The 26,793-nt window shown below is 35.7% G+C and overlaps 2 protein-coding genes across 3 annotated transcripts; one reads left to right on the forward strand and one right to left on the reverse strand.

Annotated features, from left to right (window-relative positions):
- The first annotated feature begins 1,283 nt into the window (after positions 1–1,283).
- Positions 1,284–15,415, forward strand: LOC25482124 (DNA-directed RNA polymerase III subunit 2-like). Its single transcript, XM_039833015.1, is given in 17 exon segments — positions 1,284–1,432; positions 2,718–2,800; positions 2,921–3,042; positions 8,347–8,439; positions 8,681–8,753; positions 8,914–9,004; positions 9,094–9,146; positions 9,543–9,578; positions 9,580–9,611; positions 9,970–10,075; positions 10,182–10,292; positions 10,760–10,819; positions 11,310–11,348; positions 11,449–11,499; positions 11,672–11,770; positions 14,376–14,504; positions 15,140–15,415. Coding segments are annotated over 16 exon segments (1,227 nt in total). The 5' UTR covers positions 1,284–1,432; positions 2,718–2,725; the 3' UTR covers positions 15,197–15,415.
- A 923-nt stretch (positions 15,416–16,338) lies between these two features.
- On the reverse strand, positions 16,339–25,138 carry LOC25482125 (protein ESSENTIAL FOR POTEXVIRUS ACCUMULATION 1). 2 transcript variants are annotated; one of them, XM_013610626.3, is made up of 9 exons: positions 24,966–25,138; positions 23,668–23,756; positions 22,614–23,498; positions 22,402–22,531; positions 20,720–21,511; positions 17,884–20,557; positions 17,433–17,623; positions 17,249–17,308; positions 16,339–16,977 (listed from the first exon to the last, which is right to left on the reverse strand). In XM_013610626.3, the coding sequence occupies exons 1-9, from the start codon at positions 25,036–25,038 to the stop codon at positions 16,601–16,603; spliced, it is 5,271 nt and encodes a 1,756-aa protein (XP_013466080.1). In that variant the 5' UTR covers positions 25,039–25,138; the 3' UTR covers positions 16,339–16,600. The 2 variants fall into 2 exon arrangements, with proteins under 2 accessions (XP_013466080.1, XP_013466081.1); XM_013610627.3 differs by having other exon boundaries at positions 17,433–17,626.
- Between the last annotated feature and the right edge of the window lie 1,655 nt (positions 25,139–26,793).

Raw genomic sequence — 26,793 nt, forward strand, 5'->3', positions numbered from 1 at the left:
AAGGAAATAATTAAACGTGTGAGGTGCATTATGTTATTGTGCACACGTATAATCCAATGGTTATAAATATTGGTCCATTATGGACCAATACTTACACAGGTCCAAGCTAAATGCCACCTTAAATTATACAACCAATACTTCTTAATTTAAAACTAACGAAATTCACCACCCATATTTCGCTTCACAATTTTTATGAACAGGTCTGCCAGTTGGTTTTACGTAGGACAATACTTAGCACTTAACTTGTTCTTGTTGACGTAATTTCTAAGAAAAGAGTTAGTGATTTTGGAAACAATTATGTCAAAATAAATGCTATAACAACATAGTGTGAATATGATTCTCACGTGGATCTCATCCTCTATGCAGCTATTATCATAGTCTTGTATTTCAGATTTTATAATATGAAACGCTCCGGTACAAATTAGGAAGAGTTTATATACACATTACCTTTGCAGTCAGACGAAAATGATGATGTTTACACCCCTTGATGATTAAATTGCTACTCCAAATTATATCTTCCCCGCTTTTTTTAAAATGCAGGTTTTTTCGGAATATATAATCTGAAACAAGTAAATAACTTTCAGATTATATATTCTGGATGTTGTTACACCCTACTATTGTCAAGGATGCAAAGCAGACATGATTGTTTTGAGGTTTTGAATGGTTTCAGATCTTATAATCCTAAAACAGTTCGAAATTTAAAATCCAAACTAAAGTAAAATTGTAAAAACCAAAAAAAAAAAAAAAAAGGGCGGGAGAATGATATAGGATGAGAAAAGTAATAATCAGATAAAAAACACATGACAGGGCCCACATAAACATGAAAAAAAACAATTAAATAATATAGTAAATTACACTCATCTTCCCTCTAAGATGCTTGAATTAAACTTCCCTCTCATTTTATGTTAAAATCTACAATCCCATCCCCTCTTATTCAAAACATATTAGAAAACTTTTCACACCCTCTCCTAAGAGAAGCTTGAGTTACAAAAGACAATAAAATAAGGTTATTTAAAAGTTAATTTTATACTCTAAATTATAAAATCAATAGTAAAATGATCAAATTTAATTATCATTGACATTTAAATTATAAAGAAATGAATAATTTTTTCTTAAATGGTTCGAAATTAAAATATATCATACAAATATTAATATTAATTTATGTTAAATAGATTCAAGTGTAAATCATATTTAATGATTAAGGGAGGGTTGTAATTCAAACATGTTATAAGGGAGTGGGGTATAAATTTTACTTTAAAGGAGTGTGTAATTGCACGAGGATGAGAGTGTAATTTACTCTAAATAATACTATTAACAAATAACACGCAGCCACTTTCACACTCACGCGCCTCCACCCTTGCCCTATCCTCAAGCCGCCGCGTTGTGAGTCATTCCGGCAACCGCACCAGAAGCTTGTTTATCCAGTGACTCAGTAAGCTTTCTCTGTTTACGCCTCTGCTTTTCCTCATTATCTAATCATGTTCTGTTCAGTTCACACCTTACTAATTTTATGTTGTTGAATAATCAATTGTGTTTTCTTGTTATTTAATGAATTTTTTCAGTATGTTGTTGCTGCTATTAGAAAATTCTTTATGCTAATCCGTTTGTTAGGGTAAGAGACGACTTACTTTTCTTTTAAGTTACTGGCAGTCTTGCACACTATAACATGTTTTTTTAAATAAATTGTGATTTAATTATTATTCTATTTCTTTTTTTTTTAGTTTTAAATATGATTTTAGACACAATATTTGGTTTTAGTCTCTGCAAGTTTTTGTTTGTATTTAGTTCTGCTAATTCAAAATTTATAGTTTTAGTCTATAATGTTAGCTTATTGGTTCACATGAGAGATTATATTGGGCACATATGATGTTAGAGATAAACAACCATTTTTTAATTTGCAGGGACTAAAAACTTATGGGGACTAACAGGGACTAAAATCATATTTAAACTTTTTCTAAAATATCAAAATATAGACTTAGCGCTCCAAAACTCCTCCGAATCAGACCCTTAATGTTGTTAGATATCTTGTGTTTGGTTAGATTCCTGTTTGCCAGTGTTTGTGTTGTGTTAGATTTTTCTGTTGCTGCTGTTTGTTTTTCTATGTCGTTGTTTGTTTCCTTTGATTTAATTTTGTTGCTGCTATTTTTTTCTTGTTGGTACCATTTTCACTCTTAGAAGTTAGAAATTGAGTTGTCTTATTCCAATATGAATGCAGGTCACATTGAAGAGACCCTGTAGGGTATAAACTCGCATTTTGTGTATTTGTGATAAAATACTATGATATTTTGTGATTTATAGATTTATTTTAGTTAAAATCCGACTTACAAGTACGAGTATAGGTACTCAGGTACACAGAGGGTACATGCACGGGTAATAAGATTGCTATCCACGCGTGCATGAGTTCTGATAGAGTATTTTTCCAAACTGCGGGTACAGAGGCGGGTACTTTAGTACCTACCTACCCATTGTCTTCGCTAGTTATAATCCCAAGCCCAAACCCCTTGTTTTTGAAGCGACTCATCATTCACTAAAACAATAAAACTCTGCAGCTTCATCTAAACAAAAAAGCTTTCCCGCTGCCATGAAACATAAGTTTGAGTCGCGAGACAAGTTTGAGTCGTACACACATATCTGCCCTTGTGTAAGAAACACAAGTTGGAGCAGCTCAATCTTTTTCTGTATACAATTGTGTTTAACAAAGGGCAATACTTTTACAGATTCTATCATGGATCAAGAGTTTCTAACTGCTCCTGTGAATTCTGCTGTTGACAAGTTTCAACTTATTCCTGAGTTCCTCAAGGTAACTAACTCGTTCGTTAGCATTCTTGTTTGCGTCATGACGATTTCAGAGATAATAATGATACCAATGAATGAATAGTTTTCACTAACCGATGATTCTCACTGAATTCAATTTTTTTAGGTTAGAGGATTGGTGAAACAACATTTGGATTCTTTTAACTATTTCGTGAATACTGGCATCAAGAAAATTGTTCGTGCAAATGATCGTGTCGAAGCTACTAGGCACCCATATATTTATCTGAGGTATGGATTATGTCCTATGCTACTTTTTGTTATGACTGTATTGTGTTTGTTTGATTGTTCGTAAAGTTACTTGTTAGAATGAGAAATTTAAATTCACATATTTGGTACAAGTTTTCAGAAATTATTATTATTATTATTGATTCCCGAGAAAATTATATTTCAATGCTGTTAGCCTATTTTCATTAGGAGAGGGTGGTAGCAGGAGTGGATGATACATGTCATGAAAATTAACTTCCACTCCCATCACTGTCTCATCTTTTGAATTTTGAAGAATATTCCTATATCGATGTTAAATGTTAATGAAACATGTTTCTGAATTTTTCTGGGAATAACATTCTTATACATAGTATTGAAAGATAATAGGTTAATACTTTGGTGATTTATTCCTCAGCCAAAGGCTGGTTTTTATAGAGAGAATACAATTAATGTTCTCTTAGACTAGCCTAGAAAATTGTTACATTGGAAAAATGACAATGGAATTCTCTAGATTTGACTAGAAAATAATATCATAGGGAACAATAACATAGGAAAATCAACTACTGATGTATTTTCCAACACCCCCCCTCAAGTTGGTGCATAGATATATCTATCATGCCCAACTTATCTATCAAATGCTCAAAGGTGGGTCTTGCCAAGCTTTTGGTCAAGATATCTGCAGTTTGTTGACTCGAAGTAACAAAAGGTAGACATATTATTCCAGCATCTAACTTCTCCTTTATAAAATGTCGATCAATCTCAATATGCTTGGTTCTGTCATGTTGAATGAGCTATGCTAATAGCGGCTTTACTGTCAGAGTATAACTTTAATGGAAGCTCAATTTTCATCTTAAGTTCTTCTAGGACTCTATGGATCCATAATCCTTCACAAATACCTTGAGCCATAGCTCTGAACTCAGCTTCTGCACTACTTCTTGCTTCAACTCCTTGTTTCTTGTTTCTTGCTTCTCCATGTCACAAGATTACCCCAAACATAGGTACAATATCTCGAGGTTGATCTTCTGTCTGTGACTGAACCTGCCCAATCAGCATCGGTGAAGATAGACACATTTCTTTCACTAGTCTTCTTAAAAAATAAGCCTTTTCCGGGATTTCCCTTCAAATATCTCAGTATCCTATAGACTGCCTCAAGATGTTCCTCGAAAGGAGAATGCATGAACTGACTTACTACTCTAACTGAGAAAGCAATATTAGGTCTGGTGTGTGACAAATAAATCAATTTCCCAACCAATCTCTAGTATCTTCCGGTATCAACCGGAACACTACCTTCTCCCCAAAGCTTAACATTAGGATCCATAGGGGTATCTGCTGGACGACATCCACTCATTCCTGTTTCTTTTAATAAGTCTAAAATGTATTTCTGCTGTGAAACCACAATACCCTTCTTTAATCGTGCAACCTCCATACCAAGAAAATATCTCATGGATCCCAAGTCCTTGATTTCAAAGTCTACTGCTAATTTCTCTTTTACTCTTGCCATTTCTACTGTATCATCTCCAGTAAGGACAATATCATCAACATAAACAATCAGGACAGCGATTTTTCCATCATGGGAGAACTTTGTGAACAAGGTGTGGTCAGCCTGTCCTTGAATGTACCCTTGTTTCTTCATGGATTGAGTGAATTTTTCAAACCAAGCTCTTGGAGACTGCTTTAATCCATACAAAGACTTATTTAGTTTGCATACATTTGATCCAAATTTCTTTTCAAAACCAGGAGGAATGTCCATATAAACCTCTTCTTCTAGATTGCCATTGAGAAAGACATTCTTAACATCCAACTGATGTAGAGGCCAATCCAGATTAGCAGCAAGAGACAAGAGAATTCTGACGGAAAGGCATTCTTAACATCCAACTGATGTAGAGGCCAATCCAGATTAGCAGCAAGAGACAAGAGAATTCTGACGGTGTTCAATTTTGCAACAGGAGCAAATGTCTCAGAGTAGTCTATACCATAGGTTTGAGTAAATCCCTTAGCCACCAAGCGAGCCTTGTACCTTTCAATTGACCCATCTGAATTATACTTCACAATGAACACCCATTTGCATCCAACCGTCTTCTTGCCATCTGGTAATGTCGTGACACTCCAGGTTTTGTTCTTTTCAAGAGCTTTCATCTCCTCAAATACGGCTTCCCTCCACTTTGGAATTTCTAGAGCAACCTGTACATTTTTTTGGAATTTCTAAACTAGACAATTTTGAGGTGAAGGCAGACAAGGGTGAAGACAAATTTGAATATGATATAAAATTGGACATAGGGTGTTTAGTGCAAGATCTAACAGGTTTTCTAATGGCAACAGGATCATCTATATCAGGATACAAAATATGACTCTCAGAAACAGAGATAGATTTACCTTTCCTTTTCTTAGGAGGTTGATCATTCCCCGGTTCAAATTCATGACAGTGTTGAGATGTGGACTCATCCCTTTCTTTGTGGTGCTTTTTCACAAAATCCTTCCCTTTCCAAATTCCGTTTCCTAGTTCAAATCTGTTCTCTGTAAGTGACTCATTATTTTGTGGCATTTCAATTAGATCATCATTATCAAGTGCTTCAAGATTCTCATTGTTTTCTACATGAGAAAATGTAGGCTCGGATTCACCAAGTTCCTTACTCATAACAGGAGTAGGATCAAATAAAGAATCATGTCCATTTTCTATTGGTGCAGAAGTATAAGTCTTAGAACTTTGTGATACAGGCAAAGACAATTTATTTGAAAAACTCATGTCCTCAGTTTGAAACGAGTCTTCCTTTATATCCCCCCCTTGAAGATGAGTGTTATAAAAAAAAAATTATTTTCAAAGAATGTAACGTCCATAGTGACAAACATTTTCTTGTTTTTTGGATCAAAACATTTATATCCCTTTTGGGTTGGAGAGTATCCAACAAAAACACATTTTATAGCATGTGGTTCAAGTTTTCCAACATTTTTATGTTCATGAACAAAGGTTGTGCAACCAAAGATTTTTAATGTCAAACCAGTTGAAACAGGAGTACTAGGAAAACATTCTTTGAAAGTATTAATCGGGGTTTGAAAGTTGAGAACTTTGGAAGGCATTCTATTAATTAAATATGCAGTTGTTAAAACAGCTTCGCCCCACAAGTAGTTTGGTACTTTACTTGAGAAAAGTAAGGCTCTAGCAACCTCCAATAAATGCCTATTTTTTCTTTCAGCAACTCCATTTTGTTGAGGAGTATTGGGACATGAACTTTGATGTACAATCCCATTTTTAAGAAAAAAATCATCCAAAATAGTGTTAAAATATTCTTTGCCATTATCACTTCTAAAGACTTTAATATTTGTTTGAAATTGGTTTTGCACCATTGTAATAAAATCCTTTACAGCCTGACAAACATCGGATTTCCCCTTTAACAAGTACACCCAACATACTCTTGAATGGTCATCTATAAATGTGATAAACCATTTTTTGAGTGAAAGTGTACTTGTACGGTTAGGGCCCCAAACATCACTGTGAATAATAGAAAAAGGTTATGATGGTTTATAAGGCTGTATTGGAAATTGGGAACGATGATGCTTTGCAAATTCACATGCTTCATATTTAAACAAAGAAAAGTTCTTATTATGAAATAACTTAGGAAACAAGTGTTTTAAGTAACGAAAACTAGGATGACCTAATCGTAAATGCCACAACATAACGTCGTCATCATTATTATTCAAAACAAGAAAAGATTCAAAGCAAGAATTTATTGGTTTTGAAGGTAGTTGTGATGCAGATCCAACGTCAAGGTAGTAGAGTCCTCCACTCTTCTTAGCACCGCCAATAATCTTCCCCAAGTTCAAATCCTGAAAGACACAGTGAGATCGGAAAAAATTAGTTTGACAATTTGCATCTTCGGCTAATTTACCGACAGACATTAAATTACATGATAATTTTGGAACATGAAGAACATTTTCAAGAGATAACTCTGGAGACAACACAACCGACCCTTTACCTGCAACGGCTGAAAAAGAGCCATCTACAATTTTTATTTTTTGATTATCTGCACATGGACTATATGAAGAAAACAAAGTGGACCCACCTGTCATGTGATCAGAGGCACCTGAATCTACTATCCAAGCATGACTGGGACTGACACTAAGAAAAGCAGAATTATCTTTTGTTGCTATAGAGCAAGAAAGAGTTGGAGACTCGAGGAGTTTGTACAACTTGTCTAGTTGTTCCGTAGTGAGTTGAAGCTGAGTTGAAGAGGATTGCTGCCCTTGATCAGAATTACTAGCCTCAAATGCACAATCACCTTTCTTCTTCCAGTTAGGTGGTTTGCCTTTGAGCTTCCAACAATTTTCACGCGTATGCCATTCCCGTTTACAGTAATCACACCAAGGATTGTTTGACATTTTATCATGAATAACCTCTGCCATCTTTAAAAGAAGAGAGCAACAAACAGCCACCAAAGCCAAATTGCTGGCAAATTATAATCAACACTGTAAATCAAAGAAAACTAAAAAACCAAGTGTCTCCAATCTGAATTTTGACCGCTCAAATAGAACAGGAAAGCGCCGATGAAGAAACTGATGTAATATGGCGAGAAACGGCAGTCTGGAAGGCGGCGTGTGGTACGCACGCGACGGCAACGTTGCTGCGAGTAGACCTCACACGCCGGTATAGAAGAAGCGCGTGTAGCAGTGAACGACGGCGGGATTTTCGGCGTTTGACTCGGTTTTTTTCTTTTCTGGTTCTGATGGTCTGGCCAGTTATTAGCATAGAATGGTGATCGGACATACAGTGGTGATATACTTGGTAATAGAGGTACAACACAAGTACCTATAATTACAGTGGCTTAATTAGAGTTTTTTTTTTTTACGCGGAAGCGAGACCCCCAAACACCGGGAGCTCTGATACCATATTGAAAGATAATAGGTAAATACTTTGATGATTTATTCCTCAGCCAAAGGCTGGTTTTTATAGAGAGAATACAATTAATGTTCTCTTAGACTAGCCTAGAAAATTGTTACATTGAAAAAATGACAATGGAATTCTCTAGATTTGACTAGAAAATAATATCATAGGGAACAATAACATAGGAAAATCAACTACTGATGTATTTTCCAACACATAGTATTTCCAAGAATATAATGCATGGTAGTATATATTGAAATTAACACCTCCAAACGTATTCTACACTGGGTTTGGGAATGGAGAAATGGAGTCAAGCGCTTAGCTTATGACTAGCTCCTCTTATTTTCTTAATTTTTTAATTTTGATAAATCATGATAGTTAATTTGAATTGAAGATGACTTTTTCAATCTTTCTTTATTCGAGACTGATGTACAACATGACCTATTCTGCAGGTTTTTCAACGTCAAAATTGGTAAACCGTCAATAATGAAGGATGGTAATTCTGATCTCATTAGCCCACAGACATGCCGACTATCTGATCGAACGTAGGAATCGTTTCCCTTAGAATCATGATCTAATGTTTTTAATTGGACACTGCTGGGCTATTGATAGAATTCTAATATTGCTCAAAAGTATTCTCTTAATTTGCTTGTGAAGTTCTATGATGTTTCAATTTCTTTTAGTTTACTTATACTACTAATTGGAAGTTGTAGCCTGACCAAATGTTACTTGTTTTTGTTGTTCCTAACATGTTGTGATTTATGCTTCAATTTGTCTAATAAAAAGGTACGCGGCTCCGATAACCGTTGATATTGAATACACTCTGGGAAGTCCTGATAACCTAAGAAAAGAAACAAGGGTAATCAACCATTATTATTATTATTATTATCATCATCATCATCATCATCACCATATGAGTTCGACAAATATACATACATACATATATATATATATATATATATATATATATATATATATATATATATATCTTATTAACTGCTAACATTTTTTCCCCGCAGCCTGAAGTTAATATCGGAAGTATGCCTATTATGTTGCGGAGCTGTTGTTGTGTTTTGAATAATAGAGATGAAGACGAGCTTGCAAAACTTGGTTCGTTTTATTCGTTTAACCGCTTTATTAATCTGTTGCGTTTCTCATTCTTTTAAATAAAATCTAACCTTTAGTTTTTCTTTGATTAGGCGAGTGTCCCCTCGATCCTGGAGGATATTTTATAATCAAAGGGAACGAGAAGGTGATATTGTGATTCTAAATACTTCTCGATGTTAGAGACGCTACATGTTATTTAATCTCCTCGGGACCCATTGACTTGGGCATAAAAAACAAATTAATATGAGTTATTTGTTGGATGGTTAGAGAAATAGTGTTAGAAATAATTGATGAATATCATTACAAGAGATCAGAATGTGTATCAAAATTGATACACATTTTTGGTTGACTTGTTGAACTTGTGAGATCAGATGTTTTACTAAAGAATCCTTGATGATATCTTTTGTTTTGTTTTCTTCTTCTTTTTTCTGTACAAATTTTGTTTTGTTTTCTTACTCATCGAAATATGGCTCTTTTTATCTTTCTTCTATATAGTTTTCAATGATTTTATTTACAAAAAAACTCCACTAATCCGTTTCAGGTAATTTTAATACAAGAACAACTTTCGAACAATAGAATGAATAATTCTAGGCACTGACAACAAAAAAAAGTAAGTAATTCTTTCTGATATGATGAAGGCTTCTTCTTCTTCTTCTTCTTTTTGCTATGCATATACATATTGACATTTATGATTTTTGTCCTCCTTGCTTCCCATTTTATCATACCTGGTAAGCAAGTAGGAGTGTTTTTGGACGTTCTTTGCTCTCACATTAGATATTGTTGTGTTTTCAGAATAATAATTATAAGATTCTCTAATAATTTCTCTTTTCTCTATCTAAAAAGGCTGTTGAGTGAATTATTGTTAGCTTTGTATGTGGTTGTGCATTTATCCCTCTATGTTAGATAATTAGATTACCAGTGTCCTATTTCATATTATTTAAAGTATATTTTGGTTCCTATTTTGGCAGCATTACTGCATCTGTTACAAGCAGTACAGAGAAAATAAAAACAAAAACTACCATTTTGATGGAAAAGGAGAAGATGTGGTTAGAATTTAATCAATTTCCAAAAAAGGTTTTCACTTGGCCTTTCTTTCATTCTGTCTTATTCACTTTTAGCCATTTGATTGCATTATAATTAGGTTTTGGAGATTTTTATTTCTTCTTTTTATATCCAATAGGTTCCTCTTATGGTTGTAATGAAAGCTATGGGGATGGAGATCGACCAAGAAGTTGTACAGTTGATTGGAAGAGATCCTCGTTACAGTTTTCTACTTATGCCATCCATTGAGGTAATTGTCATACAACTTTGGATATGAATGTGTTCGGATAAACTACTTGTTACTGTTTCGTTCACTCTGCTATTTTGGGGAGATTAAGCTAAACAATTATTATTAAGCTGCGGCAATTATTGTAATAAGCTAAAACAACGTATGTATTAGATGTTTTTTTGACAAGATGGATACTTCATAAAATATTTTTATAACTTCCAAACACCAAAATAAATACTTATGTTTTGAGATAGGTCCAAATAAATTATAGATTAGCTCTTCCAAATACCTCCTATGTTAAATTTAAAAATTCTTTTGCACACATTAAATTATAGAGTACGGTAGAAGCTAGTGGCTTGTATAATAGTTACATACTTATCTGCTCTTTCTTAGCTTAACAAAGCATATTGTATTATTATTATTATTATCATTATCATTATCATTTATGCTATCTCTGATCTGTTAAATATGTTTTGCCCTCTAATCAGGAATATATAAACTGTCGTGTATTTACACAAGCCCAAGCATTGGAGTACCTTGATTCAAAAGTGAGTTGTCTTTCTTATAAAGGATTTCTCTCCGATTTCTTTTTTCGCACTGTTGGAAATTCCGCCTTCATTGCGGTCTGCCCCTAATCGCCTAATTGCAGCATTTGGGTTGCCCTCACTGCAGCCTCCAACACCTTCATTTTGTTGGGTTTGAAGGGGTGGATTTAGTCCCACATTACTTAGAGATATGGCCTGTGCAGTGTTTATACAATCTGAGACACAATTTATCCAATTATAGAATTTGTCTGTCGATGCTGCTCTTACCTATGTAAATCCTCCTAATGCTTTTTAACCAACTAAATGGTCTAACTAGCTAATTGACTAGCTGTTTTCCTTATTCTGTCCTAATGATACATCCTAACAAATATCAACTTGAAAGAATTTTGCGGCATGTTTGCTTGATCAACATTGTACAGTGGTGATTTACATACATGTAGTTAACATATATTTTGGTTTCTAATTTATTTCTAATGGCACGTGTGCACATCAGGCAAAAGGTCCCCGTTTTTCTAACATGGCAGCTGAAAAGGTTTCAAAACTCTCTCTCTCTCTCTCTCTCTCTGTGTGTGTGTCTGTCTGTCTGTCTTCAACAACTTTCTGACTTTTTGTTATTTTAACCTTTTATGTAGGATGGAAGAGCATTTAATATCCTAAAAAATGAATTTCTTGCAAACGTACCAGTAAGTTTTCCTCGAATCATAAGTATATTTTGAGTATTGAGGGCTTATCTTTTTTTTTTTTTCTGACAGTTTCATCATTGCACAACTTGATTTCATTCTATCGTAATACATTTAATTTTCCTTTAGCCATGTTAAGTTTGGTTTGATTAACTGCTTCATCTGTTGTCGTTAGATGCACGGAGATAATTTTCGGCCAAAATGTATATATCTGGCTGTTATGATGAGACGCATAATGGATGCAATTCTAAATAAGGATGCAATGGATGACAAGGTAATATCTTTAACATTATAAAGTTTGAAGGAGTAGAGAGAGACATATCTTTTTGATCTAACTAACTTTCTGGATCTAAATTCTGATTTCATTGAATGAAGAATTCTGTTACATTTCATCTTATATAGATGAATTCAGGTAACCTGTAATAGCAGGTCAAGTGTAAGGCTTAACTTACACTTGCCAGTTACAATAAGACTAGGCTTAGATACAAATACTCTATGCTAAGCTTATCTTAACAGATACTCTAATACACCCCCCTCAAACTCTGTGGGTTTTCTTCAACATTGAGTTTGGTGCGCATCAAAAGAAACTTAGCAGTTGAGAGAGGCTTGGTGAGGACATCCGCCCATTGGTCAGTTCCAGGAATGTGAACAACAGATAGTTGTTTAGCTAAAACCTACTCCCTAACAAAGAAAAGATCTATCTCCATATGCTTGGTCCTGGTATGAAGGATAGGATTGTGTGCAAGCAAAACTGCTGATTGATTATCACAAAAAATGGTAGGAGAAGTGAAGGGAACTGTGAGTTCTTGTAGTAAAGTTTGAACCCAAAGTACATCAGCAGTTGCTTGAGCAAGAGACCTATATTCAGCTTCAGTGCTGGATCTTGCAACAACTGGTTGTTTTCTAGACCACCAGGAGATAAGATTTGGACCAAAGAAAATAGCAGCACCAGAAGTAGATCTTCTGTCATCAGGGTCTGCTGCCCAGTCAGCATCACAAAACACTTGGAGAGGGAGAGGTTTATGAATAGGGGCAGGGAACAACTTCAGACCATAGTTGAGAGTACCTTTGAGGTATCTGAGTATCCTTTTAACAGCAACCCAGTGAGATTCTAGAGGTTGAGACATGAACTGGCATACTTTTTTGACTGAGTATGCAATCTCTGGTCTGGTAATGGTGGCATACTACAGGGAACCAACCACTGATCTGTACAAAGAGATGTCATGAAAAATATCTGAACCCTGTCTAGATAGCTTGCAGCTGGACATCATAGGAGTATTTATGGGATTACATTCAAGCATGTTAGTTTTTGAAAGCAGATCCTTTATATATTTACTTTGAGTAAGAAGTAAAGAGTGATCATCAAGGTGTTTGACCTCAATTCCAAGAAAGTAGCTTAGAGAGCCAAGATGTTTTAGGCTAAAACAGAGTCCAGTTTGTGAACCAAAGTGTTAACAAGATCAGAAGAACTGCATGTGATGATAATATCGTCAACATACACAAGAAGATAAACCACTTGTTTTTGTTTTGCATAGGTAAATAGTGAGGGATCACACTTATTGGCCTTAAACCCAAACTGAATTAGAGCAGTTGTTAACCGGTCAAACCATTGTCTAGGAGCTTGCTTGAGGCCATAGAGAGCCTTATGAAGCTTGCAAACTAATTGTGTGTCACTGCTTTCAAAACCTTGAGGTTGTTGCATATACACTTCTTCCTCATGGATGCCATTTAAGAAGGCATTATTAACATCCAGCTGTTGAAGTGGCCACTTGTATGAGATAGCAAGAGTAAGAATAATTCTGATAGTTACAGGCTTCACAACAGGAGAGAAAGTTTCATTAAAGTCAAATCCTTGAAGTCGATGAAAGCCTTTAGCAACTAAGCGTGCTTTATACTTGTTAACAGTACCATCAGAATTTTCTTTTATCCTAAACACCCATTTACAACCAATAGCTTTTCTGTTGGGTGGAAGGGGCACAAGTGACCAAGTATGATTTTTCTGAAGGGCATTAAATTCTTCCTTCATAGCAGCATTCCATTGGGGATCTGCCAGAGCTTGTTTTACATTCTTAGGTTCAGTGTGCATAAGTAAAAGGGTGGGATTGAGACGAGGAAGAACAATACCAGATTTGGATCTAGTTTGCATAGGGTGTTGGTTGACAGGAGGGGCAGTAGTGAAAGAGGAACTAGAGGAAGACTCAGAGGCAGATTGAGAGATAATCGGAGATTGGGAGGACTCTGCAGAAGGAGAAATTGCAGATGCAGGGGACAAGATAGTGGGAGTAGGTGAGTTGGGTAAAGTTGATGTAGGTAAAGGTGAGGTATGTAAAGTTGATGTAGATGTACTGATAGTACTGGTGTCTACGGGTAAAGAGGATAAAGAAACATCCTTGATAGGATTTAGAGGGTCATGCGTAATAAGGTCAACCGTGTCAAGTATTATGGGACGGAGGGAGTATCAAATAACAACAACACATTTGATAACACGAGGTTCAAGTTGTAAAACTCTAGTTAGCATGTGGTTGGGGGTGGGGGGTTGGGACGTTGGGTAGCTTAATTGGTTTGAGTTAAGGGATAAGGACTTGGATGTCCTGGGTTCAAACCTGAACGAATAAGTATATACTAATCTAATAACTAACTACTAACATTTGTCATTTAAAAAAATAAAATAAATTTGGCATGCCGTTAATTAAATGTGCAGTAGTGAAAACCACATCACCCCATAATTAATTGTTAGGCTTTGATTTTGAGAAACTCAGAATTTTATTTTAAAGATATATGTATTACAATTGAAAATTCATTTAATTTTGGTTTTGTGAATAATGAAAAAACTTCGTAAATTTTATAGTGGCTGATGTTAGTTTTCCCTTTTTACACAGGTCTGTGGAGCGTGTGGGTTGTTAGGATATTACAACCATAAGTTGAAAGCTGGTACTTGTTCATCTTGTAAGAATGGAAAGCAGATTTCTAACGTGAAAGTACCATATGCATGCAAGCTCTTGATTCAGGTAATGCAGTGGAAATTATAATATCTTAGATATTAATCACTATAGTAGGAATGGCATATATTTCATGCTGATAGAATCAGTTGCTACCAATATTAAAATTGCAAAACCAAACTGGTTTCAAACATATCCTTTTCAAATTAGTCTTTTATCTTCAAAAAAATTTACATTTTAAACCAACTTTTATTCTTACTGTACTTCTGTTACAAATGTGTACATGATAATTGAATGATAAACTATAAAAAAATGTTTCTCTGCTCATCTCCACAGTTAGACTCCCTTTGACAACAAGGTCACAATCTTCGATAATAACTAAGATCATGTTAATTTTGACGGAATCGACACTGTAATTTAAATTTTTTAAATGGCCAAATAAGATTTTTGGTAACATACGTAGATGAAAAATGAACTTTGGTCCAACATTGGTGTTTTTAAACATAAAATATTAACTTAATGTTAAAAGGATAAAGGACATGTTTCAAACTTTATATTCAGTGAAAGGGTTGATGTAGTTTTGTCTATTAAAAACTATTTTAGAATAGTTACATGAGGAATTATTTTACTTATACAATGAAGAATTTATTATTATTGTTTACCTGTGTATGTTGATCAATTTGATCTCTATTTCAAAATTTCAGGAACTCCAATCAATGAATATTGTTCCACGCTTAAAACTAGAAGATACCAAAGTTTAAGAGATGATGCTATTATGAGAGTGCATGCAGCTTTCAAGTGAATACAAAGTAGAATTTTTGTCTCTTCGATGTTAGAACTTAGAACCCCTTTAAACATTTATTTTACCATAGAAACAATGTTGCAGGGTTATTTTGATGATTCACGTTGGAAAAAGAGAAGTTATTTTGACTTATATGGTTTCATTTTTATGTTGAAATTGAATTTCACTTATGGCGAAATGGTTTACTCAAGAAGCTAACGGTGCTCTAATCTTTTACTCAGGTTAAAGTGGTACAAATGGAGAGATAATTAAATCATTTTAACAGCTAATAACCCTAAAACATTAATTTGCGGAGGAATCTACTTGCTACCCCTACAACTATTCTCTAACCCTCCAAAAAATTGTAAATATACTGAAATGCTCTTTAAATCTATGAAAATAACAATTTAAAACTCCCTAAAAATTAAAAACTTGTTCCATTCGTAATACCAAGCAATCAAAACGTTCCAATATTTTGTTTGGCAGTGTTAAATAACTGCAATGCTTTTTATTTAGGAAATTTCATCTTTTTAAAAAACTTGGAATGGGTTATTTTGGTGGGAAATTTCCTTTTTAAAAAAAAAATCAATGTCAACAAACATCCAATCCAAATATGAAGAGGTGCAGTTTGGCATTGGCAAGGTTCTGGTAGCTGAAATGTACTCGCCATAGTGCTTCTGGTAGCTGAAATAAATAATAATAAGCCAAGGTTGAACTACCATGAAATGGAAATATCGACATTGCGACTCCGGTAATTTCAGAGAAAACGCGATGTTGATGTTCTAAAAAAGATTGGCTGATACAGAAAAACAACCCTAATGCTGAAAAAATGTGAACATCTTTCAATGATAGTTAGAAACTTGAAAAACACTCTCGATAGTTAGCAACTTGGTGGTTTTGAACAAGTTCACCAACAGTGATATGTACGTTAATTGCAGAAACGAGCTAGAACAAACATTCACATTTGGTAGTTAAAGACGATATATGTTGAGCTTGAATGGTTATGCGAATCTGCGTTTTGAGCAGAAAATGTTGATCACAAGAATGCAATTATCAGCCAATAAATTGGCATTGCAATTAGGTAGTAGCAATTTTACTATTTAAAACAATTACCAGCAATAGTTGATTCAACCATTATTACCATTCAGATGCATAGTTGAAATTTTTAAAATGAACATTAAACTGAATTGCGGAAAATATCGCAGTCTCTCTTCATGACGAATCGTCAAAGAACCTAAATTAACAGTCTGGGTAGGAAATAAATAAAAATCCCAAGTCCAACAAAAGCATTTACAGTTTACGACCAAAATGTATGTACATCTACTGCAACAACTTCCTGCATTAATCTTATCTTAATCTTAAATCTTCTGCATTAACCTTGTCTTTAATCTTCTACAGTCTGGATCTCACCCATCATGATCCGGTTGCTCACAACATTAAATCCCAAAACTAAAGGGCTAACCTTTTTCCCCTTTTTGCCTTTCTTCTTTCCACCACTTGCTTTGGAGGATCCTTCAGTGTTGTCCACATCCTGTATATCTGCATTAACTGATGCCTTGACAGCAGCGCCAAGCCCGTTAACTTTCTTACCATGCCTACTCTGGAAAGCTATGTCCAACACATCTGATGGTAGCATATCCTTGTAATTGAGGAATTTATCAATGAATTGATGGTTAGGGTCAAATGATCCAAGGTTTTCTATAAGAAGCATCTCGGCTTCTGATCTGGATTGCTTCAAGCAAAATTCAAGGAAACTTGTATCTGCCATTCCACCAAAAAGAGTTGAAGACGCTTAATTGTGCATCAAAAATAGCATGCTCTAAACCATAAACATCAAATGGCAGGATTTTGCAAATGATAATAATAAACAAGCATACATCTCATACTCAACCTTAAAACATGGCATCATATTCAACATTGCAAATAAGTATCATATAAGCCGGTAAATATTTAATTGTTGAACTTTTAGATTAATGTGGCTTGACTCTTGAAACTAGGGAATAACAGCCAAAAACTGAAATGGTACACGTACCTTTTGTCCCAATAAGCCTAACACACTCATTCTCACACCAATCTCTGAAGCCCGTGGCCTCTGAAAATTTAAACAAACAACGGATCAGTAATTTAGAGAATCATCAATTGATCCAGTTAAGTGGATCAGACAAAGGAACTCAATTACATGGAACTAAGAAAGTGGAAGCAATGTATCTTCTTACCAGATTGCTTAGTCATAGCATCTTTTTTCAGTTTCAGTGCTGATTGAGACGAGGCAGGTGATGATATAGGTCGCTCAGTTGGTTTGCCACTTGCTGATTTCTGCCGGGTTAATAATCCCAGGGAATTACCTTTCAAGGGTACATTTTTAGATCCCCAGCTTCCCTGGCTAGCCAGCTGAGGAAAATCTGACCTGCTTACAAATACAAAAAACAAATCAATCATGGTGCATTAACTATCTCCATCAAAACCGACAATGATTAGCCACCTACTTTCGATTGATATTTGGCTTCTCTATAGTGAGTAGTTAATGGTGAGATATATTATCAACCAATGATTTGTTTATCTAAGATTAATATAAAACTCACTTTACTTTCTAAAGTAAATTGCTCACTTAATAAACAAAACCATGCATGCATAATTGATAAAACATCAGAGAGATAGAAGTCATACTGCTTGGTTTCTTGCTTAGATTGTTCAATTGGACCCCAGAACAAGTCATCATCCCCTTTATATTTTGATTGCTTAGAAGCATGCGAGTTTATCGGAAGTGGAGAGGCAGCTTTCGATGGAGAGGAAGCTGAAATTGACTGTGAAGAAGCACTGCTCCAATTAGCCTGGGAAGGCTGTGATTTCTGAGGCGTAGGCACTGGGATCGCAGGCACAGCAGAAGAAGTTTTTTTCCCCTGCTCCTTCAGGATGTCCCTTAAAGAAGCCGGTTTAGGAACCCTACCAGAATCAGTAGACCATGCTGGAGAAGGAGATGTGATAGGTTGCTCTCGCTCTCCTTTCCAAACAACAAAGTCTCCTAGAGAGGGTCCTGCAGGGATTGAAGGCAACACTTCTTTTTCCTGCTGTGCAGATCGGGAACTTTTACCTTTTTCAATAGGGCTTGAAGATATAGGTACTTCCGCAGACGCAACGGGGACTGGGGCTTTAACTCCTGAACCCTTTGATTTTGCCGACTTCTTGCGGCTTCTTTTAGTTTCTTTTGCCTCAATGAAGTTATTATCATCTATTGATTCTGAATGCACAGCAATATCATGCAAAGGCAACATGCTATCTGGAAGGTCTACATATGTTTCAATAGACTTCTTCAAAACTTCTTCAGCTAATAGATCATGCAGCGGACTTTTCTTGTTCTTCAGATTCTGAGAAGTTTGAGAATTAAAAGTAGACTCTGTAGATACTTTAACAGAGTCTGGATAGGACGCAACCCCAGCCCAGGGCGTCGCCAGACTCACGGAATTGACAGAAGCAGCAACATCAGATACAAGTGTTTCTGTCTGTGCACTTCTCTGTTCTTCCTGTTGAATTTCTAATAAAGATTTTGCCTTGACACTTGGAGCAGGTTTCCAAGCTCGTCCAGCAGGAACTTCGACATTGTGTGTAGAAACAGAACCAATTGCCTTAGAATCGTCTGCAAGGAACTTCTCGGTAATGTTTCTAGAAACACCAGCAGCCTGGCCACTGACATCATGATGATCAGCTGTCTCTAGGACAGCATTTTCTTCAATTTGACTTACCTTACTTCTTGTTTTTTGCAGATATGTTTCATGTGGTTCGTTGTTGTTTGTTTCCCCCAACTCATTAAAATTTGGTGGTACTTCAACTTCTGACTGCTTTGATGGCTGCAAAGTTGTATTTTTTGGCAATGCTTTTGTTTGGTCAGAGGACTGTTTGTTAGATTTTTGCTTCTTAGATTTCTTCTCGGTAGCCTTTTTGGGTTCATGTGTTTCAACATGCACAGCACTGGAGCTGTCTATTCCAGCCAGCTGCTCTTGATGTGAAATATCAGATCTGATCTTCACATCTGAACCACGATGACTAGCTGGGGGCAACTCAATCTCACTATATTCTGCTGAAGATTTATCAACAGCAGGTGCATCACACTGTAAATGTACAGATGGCATAGAAATTGTCGGTATGGCAACACCATCATGTTTTAAGACGTGCTCCAATGACTTAGCAGTATAGTCAAAAACAGAATCATGAACAATGTGGGGTTCCTCTTTGGATCTGTTCAGATCATGCAAAACTGAACTATCAACATGAGGAGCTTGAGTTTCCTTTCTATGACTTCCATTAATTTGCTCAGCAAGAGTAGTAGGAGCCCAGTTATTTTGGGGAGTTGTATCCCCAAATAACTGGTGAGGCAGGCGCATAGGAGAAGCTTTACTGTTAACTGTATAACTTGAATCTTGGCTGACATTAAGATGCAAATTCATAGAGTCGGTACTAAGTTCATTGTGCACACTAGGAATTGGTGTCTGGGAGCTCATGGGAAAAATCTCTTGCGGGGGTTGAAGTTGAGAAGGATCCACACGTAAATTTCCCATTGGTAATGAACTTTGCAACTGTCCATAAGATGAATTGCCAAAGAGCTGGTTAGACTGTTGGTCCTGCAACATTTTTGAAAGCAGTTGTTGCTGTTGTTGCCGCAAGAGCAGCTGCTGCTCTTCCTGCTTCTGCTGCTGCTTCATCAACAGGAGTTTATCTAACAGGGGCAGCTGCGGTGCTGAAGCAGCTGCTTGAGAATGCAACTGCAACAAGTATTGTTGTTGCAACAGATTCATTATTTGTGGATCTTGCGACAAACCAGAAGAAAGTAGCTTCTCTGCTGTCAAAGAACTGGATGGGTTATCCGCAGCTGGAGCCAGTAAATTGCTTAAAGACAACTGATTTTGTGGGGTCAGCCTTTGTTGCTGAATTCCAAATGGCATTTGAGGGAAATTCTGATCATGAAGTGGGTCAATTTTATTCTGAAGGAGATCCAATCCCCCTTGTAAGGGATTATTTGGCCATCCAGCAGTGCCATTATTTATGCCAGCAGATGTCCTGTCAGATAATCCTTGGATTATCGACAACAATTCAGAATTTTGAGACTGAGGTTGACGTGAATTGTCACTCACTGAAGACAAGAGCTTTGAATGCAGTGACACATCTGAGACATCTGATTTTGGAGCAAGGGATGCTACATCCTGCCCTGGCCAATAAGGATATGAATTGGGTAAGGACATCTGGCGTTCAAGTTCCATCCTCTTGGCAAGCAAGTAAATGTTGTTTCCACTATCAACTCCAGATGGGCCCAGATTACTTGAAGTATTTCCAGCAAACCCTTGAAAACCTGAATAGCATATAACATAAATGTTGTCAAACCTCATTCCCTCAACACGTAGTACAGTGTGTAGAAGAAAAGAAAAGAATTTTTTTTTCATCATATGGAAATAATTTGAAATCAACATAATCAAAAGAAATGAAAAAATAATTAAGCATAACAGGTAATAACCTTCTGATAATGCCAGGTTGTTAAGTGTAGGACTGTTCCTGTTACCAGACATGAGTGACTCCAGATACCTATTTTCAGCTCCGGCATCAGAACCCTGCCGATGTCTAGAATCACTTTTCAACATCTCAACCTCATTCAAGCTAGTAATGGTATTTCCAAATGTAGTAGGATTTTGGCGGCCAGTTAGATCTGCCAATTCATTCGGTTGTGGTGCAGAAAATCCCGGTGGTGGTCGAGCTTTAGCTCGCAAATGTGGCATGACATCACCAAGAGAAAACCATGGTGAGTCAACTGCTGAATTTTCCAAACGAACAGGTAAATCAATACCAAAATATCCAGCCTCAAACCATCCTATAATATCAATTCCTTTAAATGGACCTTGGATTAGACCCTTAGGATCTTTATACAAAAGGGATAAATCCTCCGGAGCTGTTGGAGGAACTCTTCTGGTTCCAAGTTCACTTTCCAAAACACCAGATAGTTGCCTCTTAACAAAGGGATCTTCACTAGTGTGCCACTTACCTACTTCTCTGGAGTCGGATACAAAACCAAACTTGCTTTCCCATTCACTGTGAGGATCTTTTGGCTGTTGTGAACTCGCATCTGATTTCTTTGGTCTAACATCACTAGGTACATCTCTGCTATTGTGCAAGAGAGAACTTGTATGATCACCTGCTGGGTTGGCTCGCCGTGCAGCACCAGGATGAACAGAACTATTTCCTTCAAAGGATGAATCTCTATTGCTTGTCAACTCATCAGCAACTTTGTAAGAACCTCCATCTTCACCTCTATCTGTGCATAAAAGTTTTTAGAACAACTCGCAATATGTGCAGGAAAAGGAAATTATATTTATGAGATGCCAAAAACAAATTATAGCACATAAGCAAGGCTTGTTTTTATTTGATTTCAACACATGGATGAGGAAGGGAAGAATCAATAGCAACTTGATAATGTAATAAAACACTAAAACATGATGGACACAGGAGGGGAAAAAAAAGTAGAGAGAAATTCATCAACTAAGCTTATTTGTGGCAAACTCAAAAAAACATGATTATCTTTAAAATTGAGATTTTCTCGTTTTGCACTATATTATGAAATAAATGACGCCTTGAAATTAAGATAGAGACATAACTGACATACTGTTTGATGATACCAAAAATACCCTAATTTCAAGATTTTATTATCACCAGTCCTGCATTAATTTTTAAGCTTTTGGAGGATATCTTTGATGCTTGTATATTTTCAAATTAGTTAGGGAGCTATAACTGACCAATTCATATAAACAATTTAACAGTATAATGAATGACAGATTATAGCAGCAGTGAAAAATCCACAGTATAAATATTGTGGTGCGGCCTATGGCAGATGTGTGGTGGATATAGCAGGCATTGCAGAGGTACACAATCCGCCCTGTCATAATGTGATGGTGCTACTTGGCAACAATTCAACAACACTGAAACTTAAAAAACCACAACCATAATCTCTGAAATTATCACCAGAGCAAACCAAAACAATTCATTTCAGACAGTGTTGTTAAATAGCAGCTGTGGTGGCACTATTATTTTGTTATACGCTGTTTAGTAGAAAGTGCTGTCAAGTAGGGGCTAAAGTGGCACATTAGCTGTATAGCAGAATGTAATTCAACACCGGAAACTATCTATAAGTACATATCCAAAGTGTACCTTGGAGAGGAGTGATTCCAGGCTTCATTCGTCTAGTATGAGCAAAATCTGTTGATCCCCTTCCTTCTTTGGTCACTTGAGGCGCACCACTACTAATTATTTCTCCTTTGTCAATGCCATTTAAGACAGACTGTTCAAACAGAAAACCAGTATATTAAACCACAAGAAAAAATGATGGAATCCAGTATAATACAAACAAAGAGACTACGTACCAGTTCCTCAGAACTTGGTGTCATAAGAGCAAGAGGCTCCAATGGCTCATCCTGTGTAAGATTCGGAACCTGCACAAAATCATCGAGTTTTCTATGTCTACTCATATTAGTCACTCTGTACACGTCAAGCAATTTTGTCCTGTTATATCTGAAGGGGTAAGGTTCTTCATGTCCACTTTCGACTTTGTCCAATGCAGTTCCAGTATATGTGCTATTCAAAGAGCTACCGCCACGGCCGTGTCCAGGACTGAAAACTGGTGGAGGTGTATTCTCCCCACGACCACGACCATAGGAAAATGTAGAGGCTTGTTTGTTCGGCGTTGTGCTTTGGGAATGACCAGGCTCTACCCTACCACGTGCATAGCTAGGTCTCCATGGTCGAACATGATCTTCCTTCTCATCCTTCCCATGAGACAAACCTTTATCCAGATGTAAATCACCATCTTTTCCTGAGTCACTCCATTTTTCACGAAGACCTTCTGGCTCCTTATCATTAGGACCCCAGCGTGTGTTCCACTTGCTCTCACGCCGCTGATCAGTGTTAGCTTCTCGGTTTCCCGAATCATTCCATCTCTGACCATCAGATGTAACACGACGTGCTTCTCCAAAGTTCTTTGGAGCTGGATTTTCTCCCCATCGGTCCCCCTTGCGAGAATCACCTAGGTCTTTGTCCCCGTCCCTCCAACGATCCTTACGTACGGAGGACTTAGTGTCTCTCTCAGTGTCTCTCTCTTCATCTCGCCATCGATCACGACGTCCACTTTCCGAGTCAAACATGGATGGCCTGAAGACATCCTTTCTCTTCTGTGCATCCTCTCCGTCACCAGGTGTCTTAACAGTCTCTGAGCGACTGCCATGTGATGGATTCGAGATCCCATGGTTTTCCTGAATCATAAGAGACATAAGGAAAAGGAGAAGCAAAAAACTTAAAATCAATTATAAATTATTTTTTAGAATGCTATGGCTGCACTGCACCCAAATCTTATTTACAGAAAAACACTTCACAAAATTATAGACAGACAAAAACAAGCATCCAGAAGTAGTCAATACAAACCATAGGTCCTGTTCCAGATTTACTATCCCCTGGCTTTGACAGAAGCCATTGTGGTGAAAGTGGAATCGGATTGTCAGAGCCTTGGACATCTGTACAAAAGGAAGAAAAGTTTTATTAGTTAATAAAAAAATTGACAGAAGCTAATGACTGTTTCAGCGAGGAAAAAAAATACATATGAAGCATGTATAACCTAATAATATAGCCTTTGACCATTACAAAAAGAAAACTTTCAGCATTTGGCAGAAAATAACCAATTAAATGCCCTCGGTTCTGTTCTAATACACACCCCTAACCCAGTATCATACCATGAAAACAGAAAGAAAAAAACAAATTTTTATAAAAAGATGAACCTTCATAGAAAGAAAACAAATTTTAGGCATTGGTAGCTTCTAGCAGTAAGAAGCTGAAATCAACTAGTTGAATAGGATCAAGACAATGGATGTTGATTACGCGGGGTACAGCATTAACACTAACAACGTGGAAAACGTTCCAATGCCTAATAACAATCAAGGTATACAGAAACAGGAGTTGACATCTAGTCAAAAAGAAGCATAAAACATCCAAATACTTATCGCTACATATTACAATAGTTTTCTAATTTCAAACTTTAAACTTCAAAATCAATATATTTGAGAAATCACAACTATTAAAATAGTTTCTTCTATTTGTTAACCTGAATTCTGAAAAAACAACGTAATCAATTGAGCTAAAAAGACTGAGAGTGAGAAGTGAAGCAACACTACAATCATAATCAAAGATATTTTTTTTTACATTATTTTCCTAAACAAACACGGTTATAACTCAAAATACCAAATATTTTTCAATTTCAATCCTGAGAACCAAAATACAATCTGAAGTTCCAGGCAGTGAAATCCATCAGGTAAAGATAATATTTTTATTCGTTATTTTGGCAAACAAACGCGATAATAACTCAAAAAAATCAAATATTTTCCAATTTCAATCATAAGAAACTAACATCCCTAAAAATACAATGAAATCTATAACTTCAACAAAAAAAAAAAATCCAAAAACAGTGACGTTCACTTCATCGTAAAGGCGTAAACTTGCAGACCTCAATCATATAAGAAATGCAGCAAATACGAAAATAAATTCAAAAAATTTTAAAAAAATTACAAAACCCTTGAAAGGCGAGGAATTTACAAAACCCTAAAAAAACACGAAGACGGAAAAATAAAGCGCATTTGGGTTATTGAAAATCCAAAACCCAAAGTTGATTACGAGAGCTAGGGTTTAGTAGGAAACGGAAATGAAAATCGAAAAAAATGAAGGGGTAAAACCTTTGGAGATCTGCAATGGAGATGCAGTGTGAACGGGACGAGAATCGGAAGATGAGTTTTGAGGAGCCGCCATTGAAGAAGATTGATCGAAGAACGATAGAGTGAACACTGAGCGAAGATGAAAGGGTGTGTGTGGGTGCGTGCGTGCGTGCGTTAGAGGGAGAAAATGTAGGTTAAGGTTGAGATTACAATATAAATGGGGTAGTGTGGAGGATAAGAATTTGTAACCATCTATGCGCACGTTAGTGTGAGGGTATGTAATTTTATTTTTATTTTTGTGTTTTTTTTTGAAGGAATTTTTATTTTTGTGTTAACTCGTCAATTTTGAGTTCCGATCGGAAAAAAAAAAAAGTTTTAGTAGTTCAGGTTCGATCGATAAAACTAGGAGTGTTATGAACACTCGTTTTATAACACAGTATCTAACACTCATTTTTTATTGTGTGAAATACATATGGTACAACACATATGAGTTTCATCCAATATGAGAGTTAGAGAGAGAATTAGAAAGAGAGTGTTCATTGCATTTTTCTAGTAAAATAAAGTGTGACACAAAATTATTTCACGATTAATCAAATTAAGATTTAGGTTCATTTGAAGAATTCGTTCTTATTGACATATAAATTTAGTTGTTTGATTAATGAGTTAAGATTTTCTCCATTTACGAGAAGTAAATAAATAATGTGATAGATACAAAAAATATGTAATGGGTCCCATTAATATTAATTATTTTTAAATTTTTTTGTGTCTTTATCTCTGCAAATGGAAAAAATTTATAGATTGATAAATTAATAGGATTTTGACTCTTTGATTAATATATATTTTCTCTAGTCATATTTATTAGCAAAAAATAATTTTTAAATTTATCGAATAATTAATGTATCTGAATTAGTTATTAAATGAATTTAAAAAATTATGTTCCACCTATAAATATGACCGGAGTATATATGATTTTATTTTAAGATAAATTTAAGGGAAATGTTAACGAGTGCCTTTGAGATACTCTTTAAACACTTTAAATGATAAATTTTATATGAAAAGTTATGTAATGAATGCATTTGAAATTGTAATAGTTGATTTTTTTAAAAAAGATCCTAAATTTAATCTAACACGCGTTGTAGTGTTGACCGTGTCTAACACGGTATTGGATTTGGATGTTCGTGTTTTGCACGCTCGTTGGGGGTGTGTGTGAGAGGAATATTTTCCTTGTGTTAGATTTTTCCCTCGTCGATTGTTTTTGTGGTGCTCCCATTTCTACTTTAACAATTTGTTTTTGAAATTCAAAGGTTCTGATTCTATCCTTTGCAAATATATGCCTACTAGTTTTTTTTTTTTTTTTTAGGAAAATGACCTAGTTAGTTTTTTTATGAGCAATGCTATATATTAAGAAAGATTTTTTTAAGAAAATTTCAAGAATGACATGGCAGAATAATCACCCTTAGATTTTATCAAGAAATAGTCCTGAAATTAATGTTAACCAATAAAATCTCAGCCTGGCCGGAAATCATGGGGTGGTGGGTGTTATGTATCTTTTTTTTATGAAAGATTAATAAATGAGACTGAAATCTAAAGGTGAATATTATGCCATGTCATTCTTGAATTTTTCTTATAAAATCATTCTTGATATCTAGCATTTTCCGTTTTTTTATAGAGGATTAACCCGGTTAGTTATAAATGTTGTTTAAGGTTTCTTTATATAGATTAAGATAATTTTGTTTTACTTTGTAATTCCCTCTTGTCTTGTTCCTTCTTTCCTTTTTGCTTCTTTAAGAAGGTTTTGGTCTATCCTCTCATTCTTCTTTTTTTCTTGTTTCTTTTTAAAGCAATGTTA

Source organism: Medicago truncatula, chromosome 1 (genome assembly GCF_003473485.1).
Source record: "Medicago truncatula cultivar Jemalong A17 chromosome 1, MtrunA17r5.0-ANR, whole genome shotgun sequence".
Classification (NCBI taxonomy): Eukaryota; Viridiplantae; Streptophyta; class Magnoliopsida; order Fabales; family Fabaceae; genus Medicago; species Medicago truncatula.

Coding starts and splice junctions, on each gene's coding strand:
- LOC25482125 (XM_013610627.3), bottom strand. CDS start 25,038: ATGGCGGCTCCTCAAAACTCATCTTCCGATTCTCGTCCCGTTCACACT. Junction 20,558..20,719: donor CAACCTGGCATTATCAGAAG/GTTATTACCTGT, acceptor TATGCTATTCAG/GTTTTCAAGGGTTTGCTGGA. Junction 17,627..17,883: donor TCTAAGCAAGAAACCAAGCA/GTATGACTTCTA, acceptor TGTATTTGTAAG/CAGGTCAGATTTTCCTCAGC.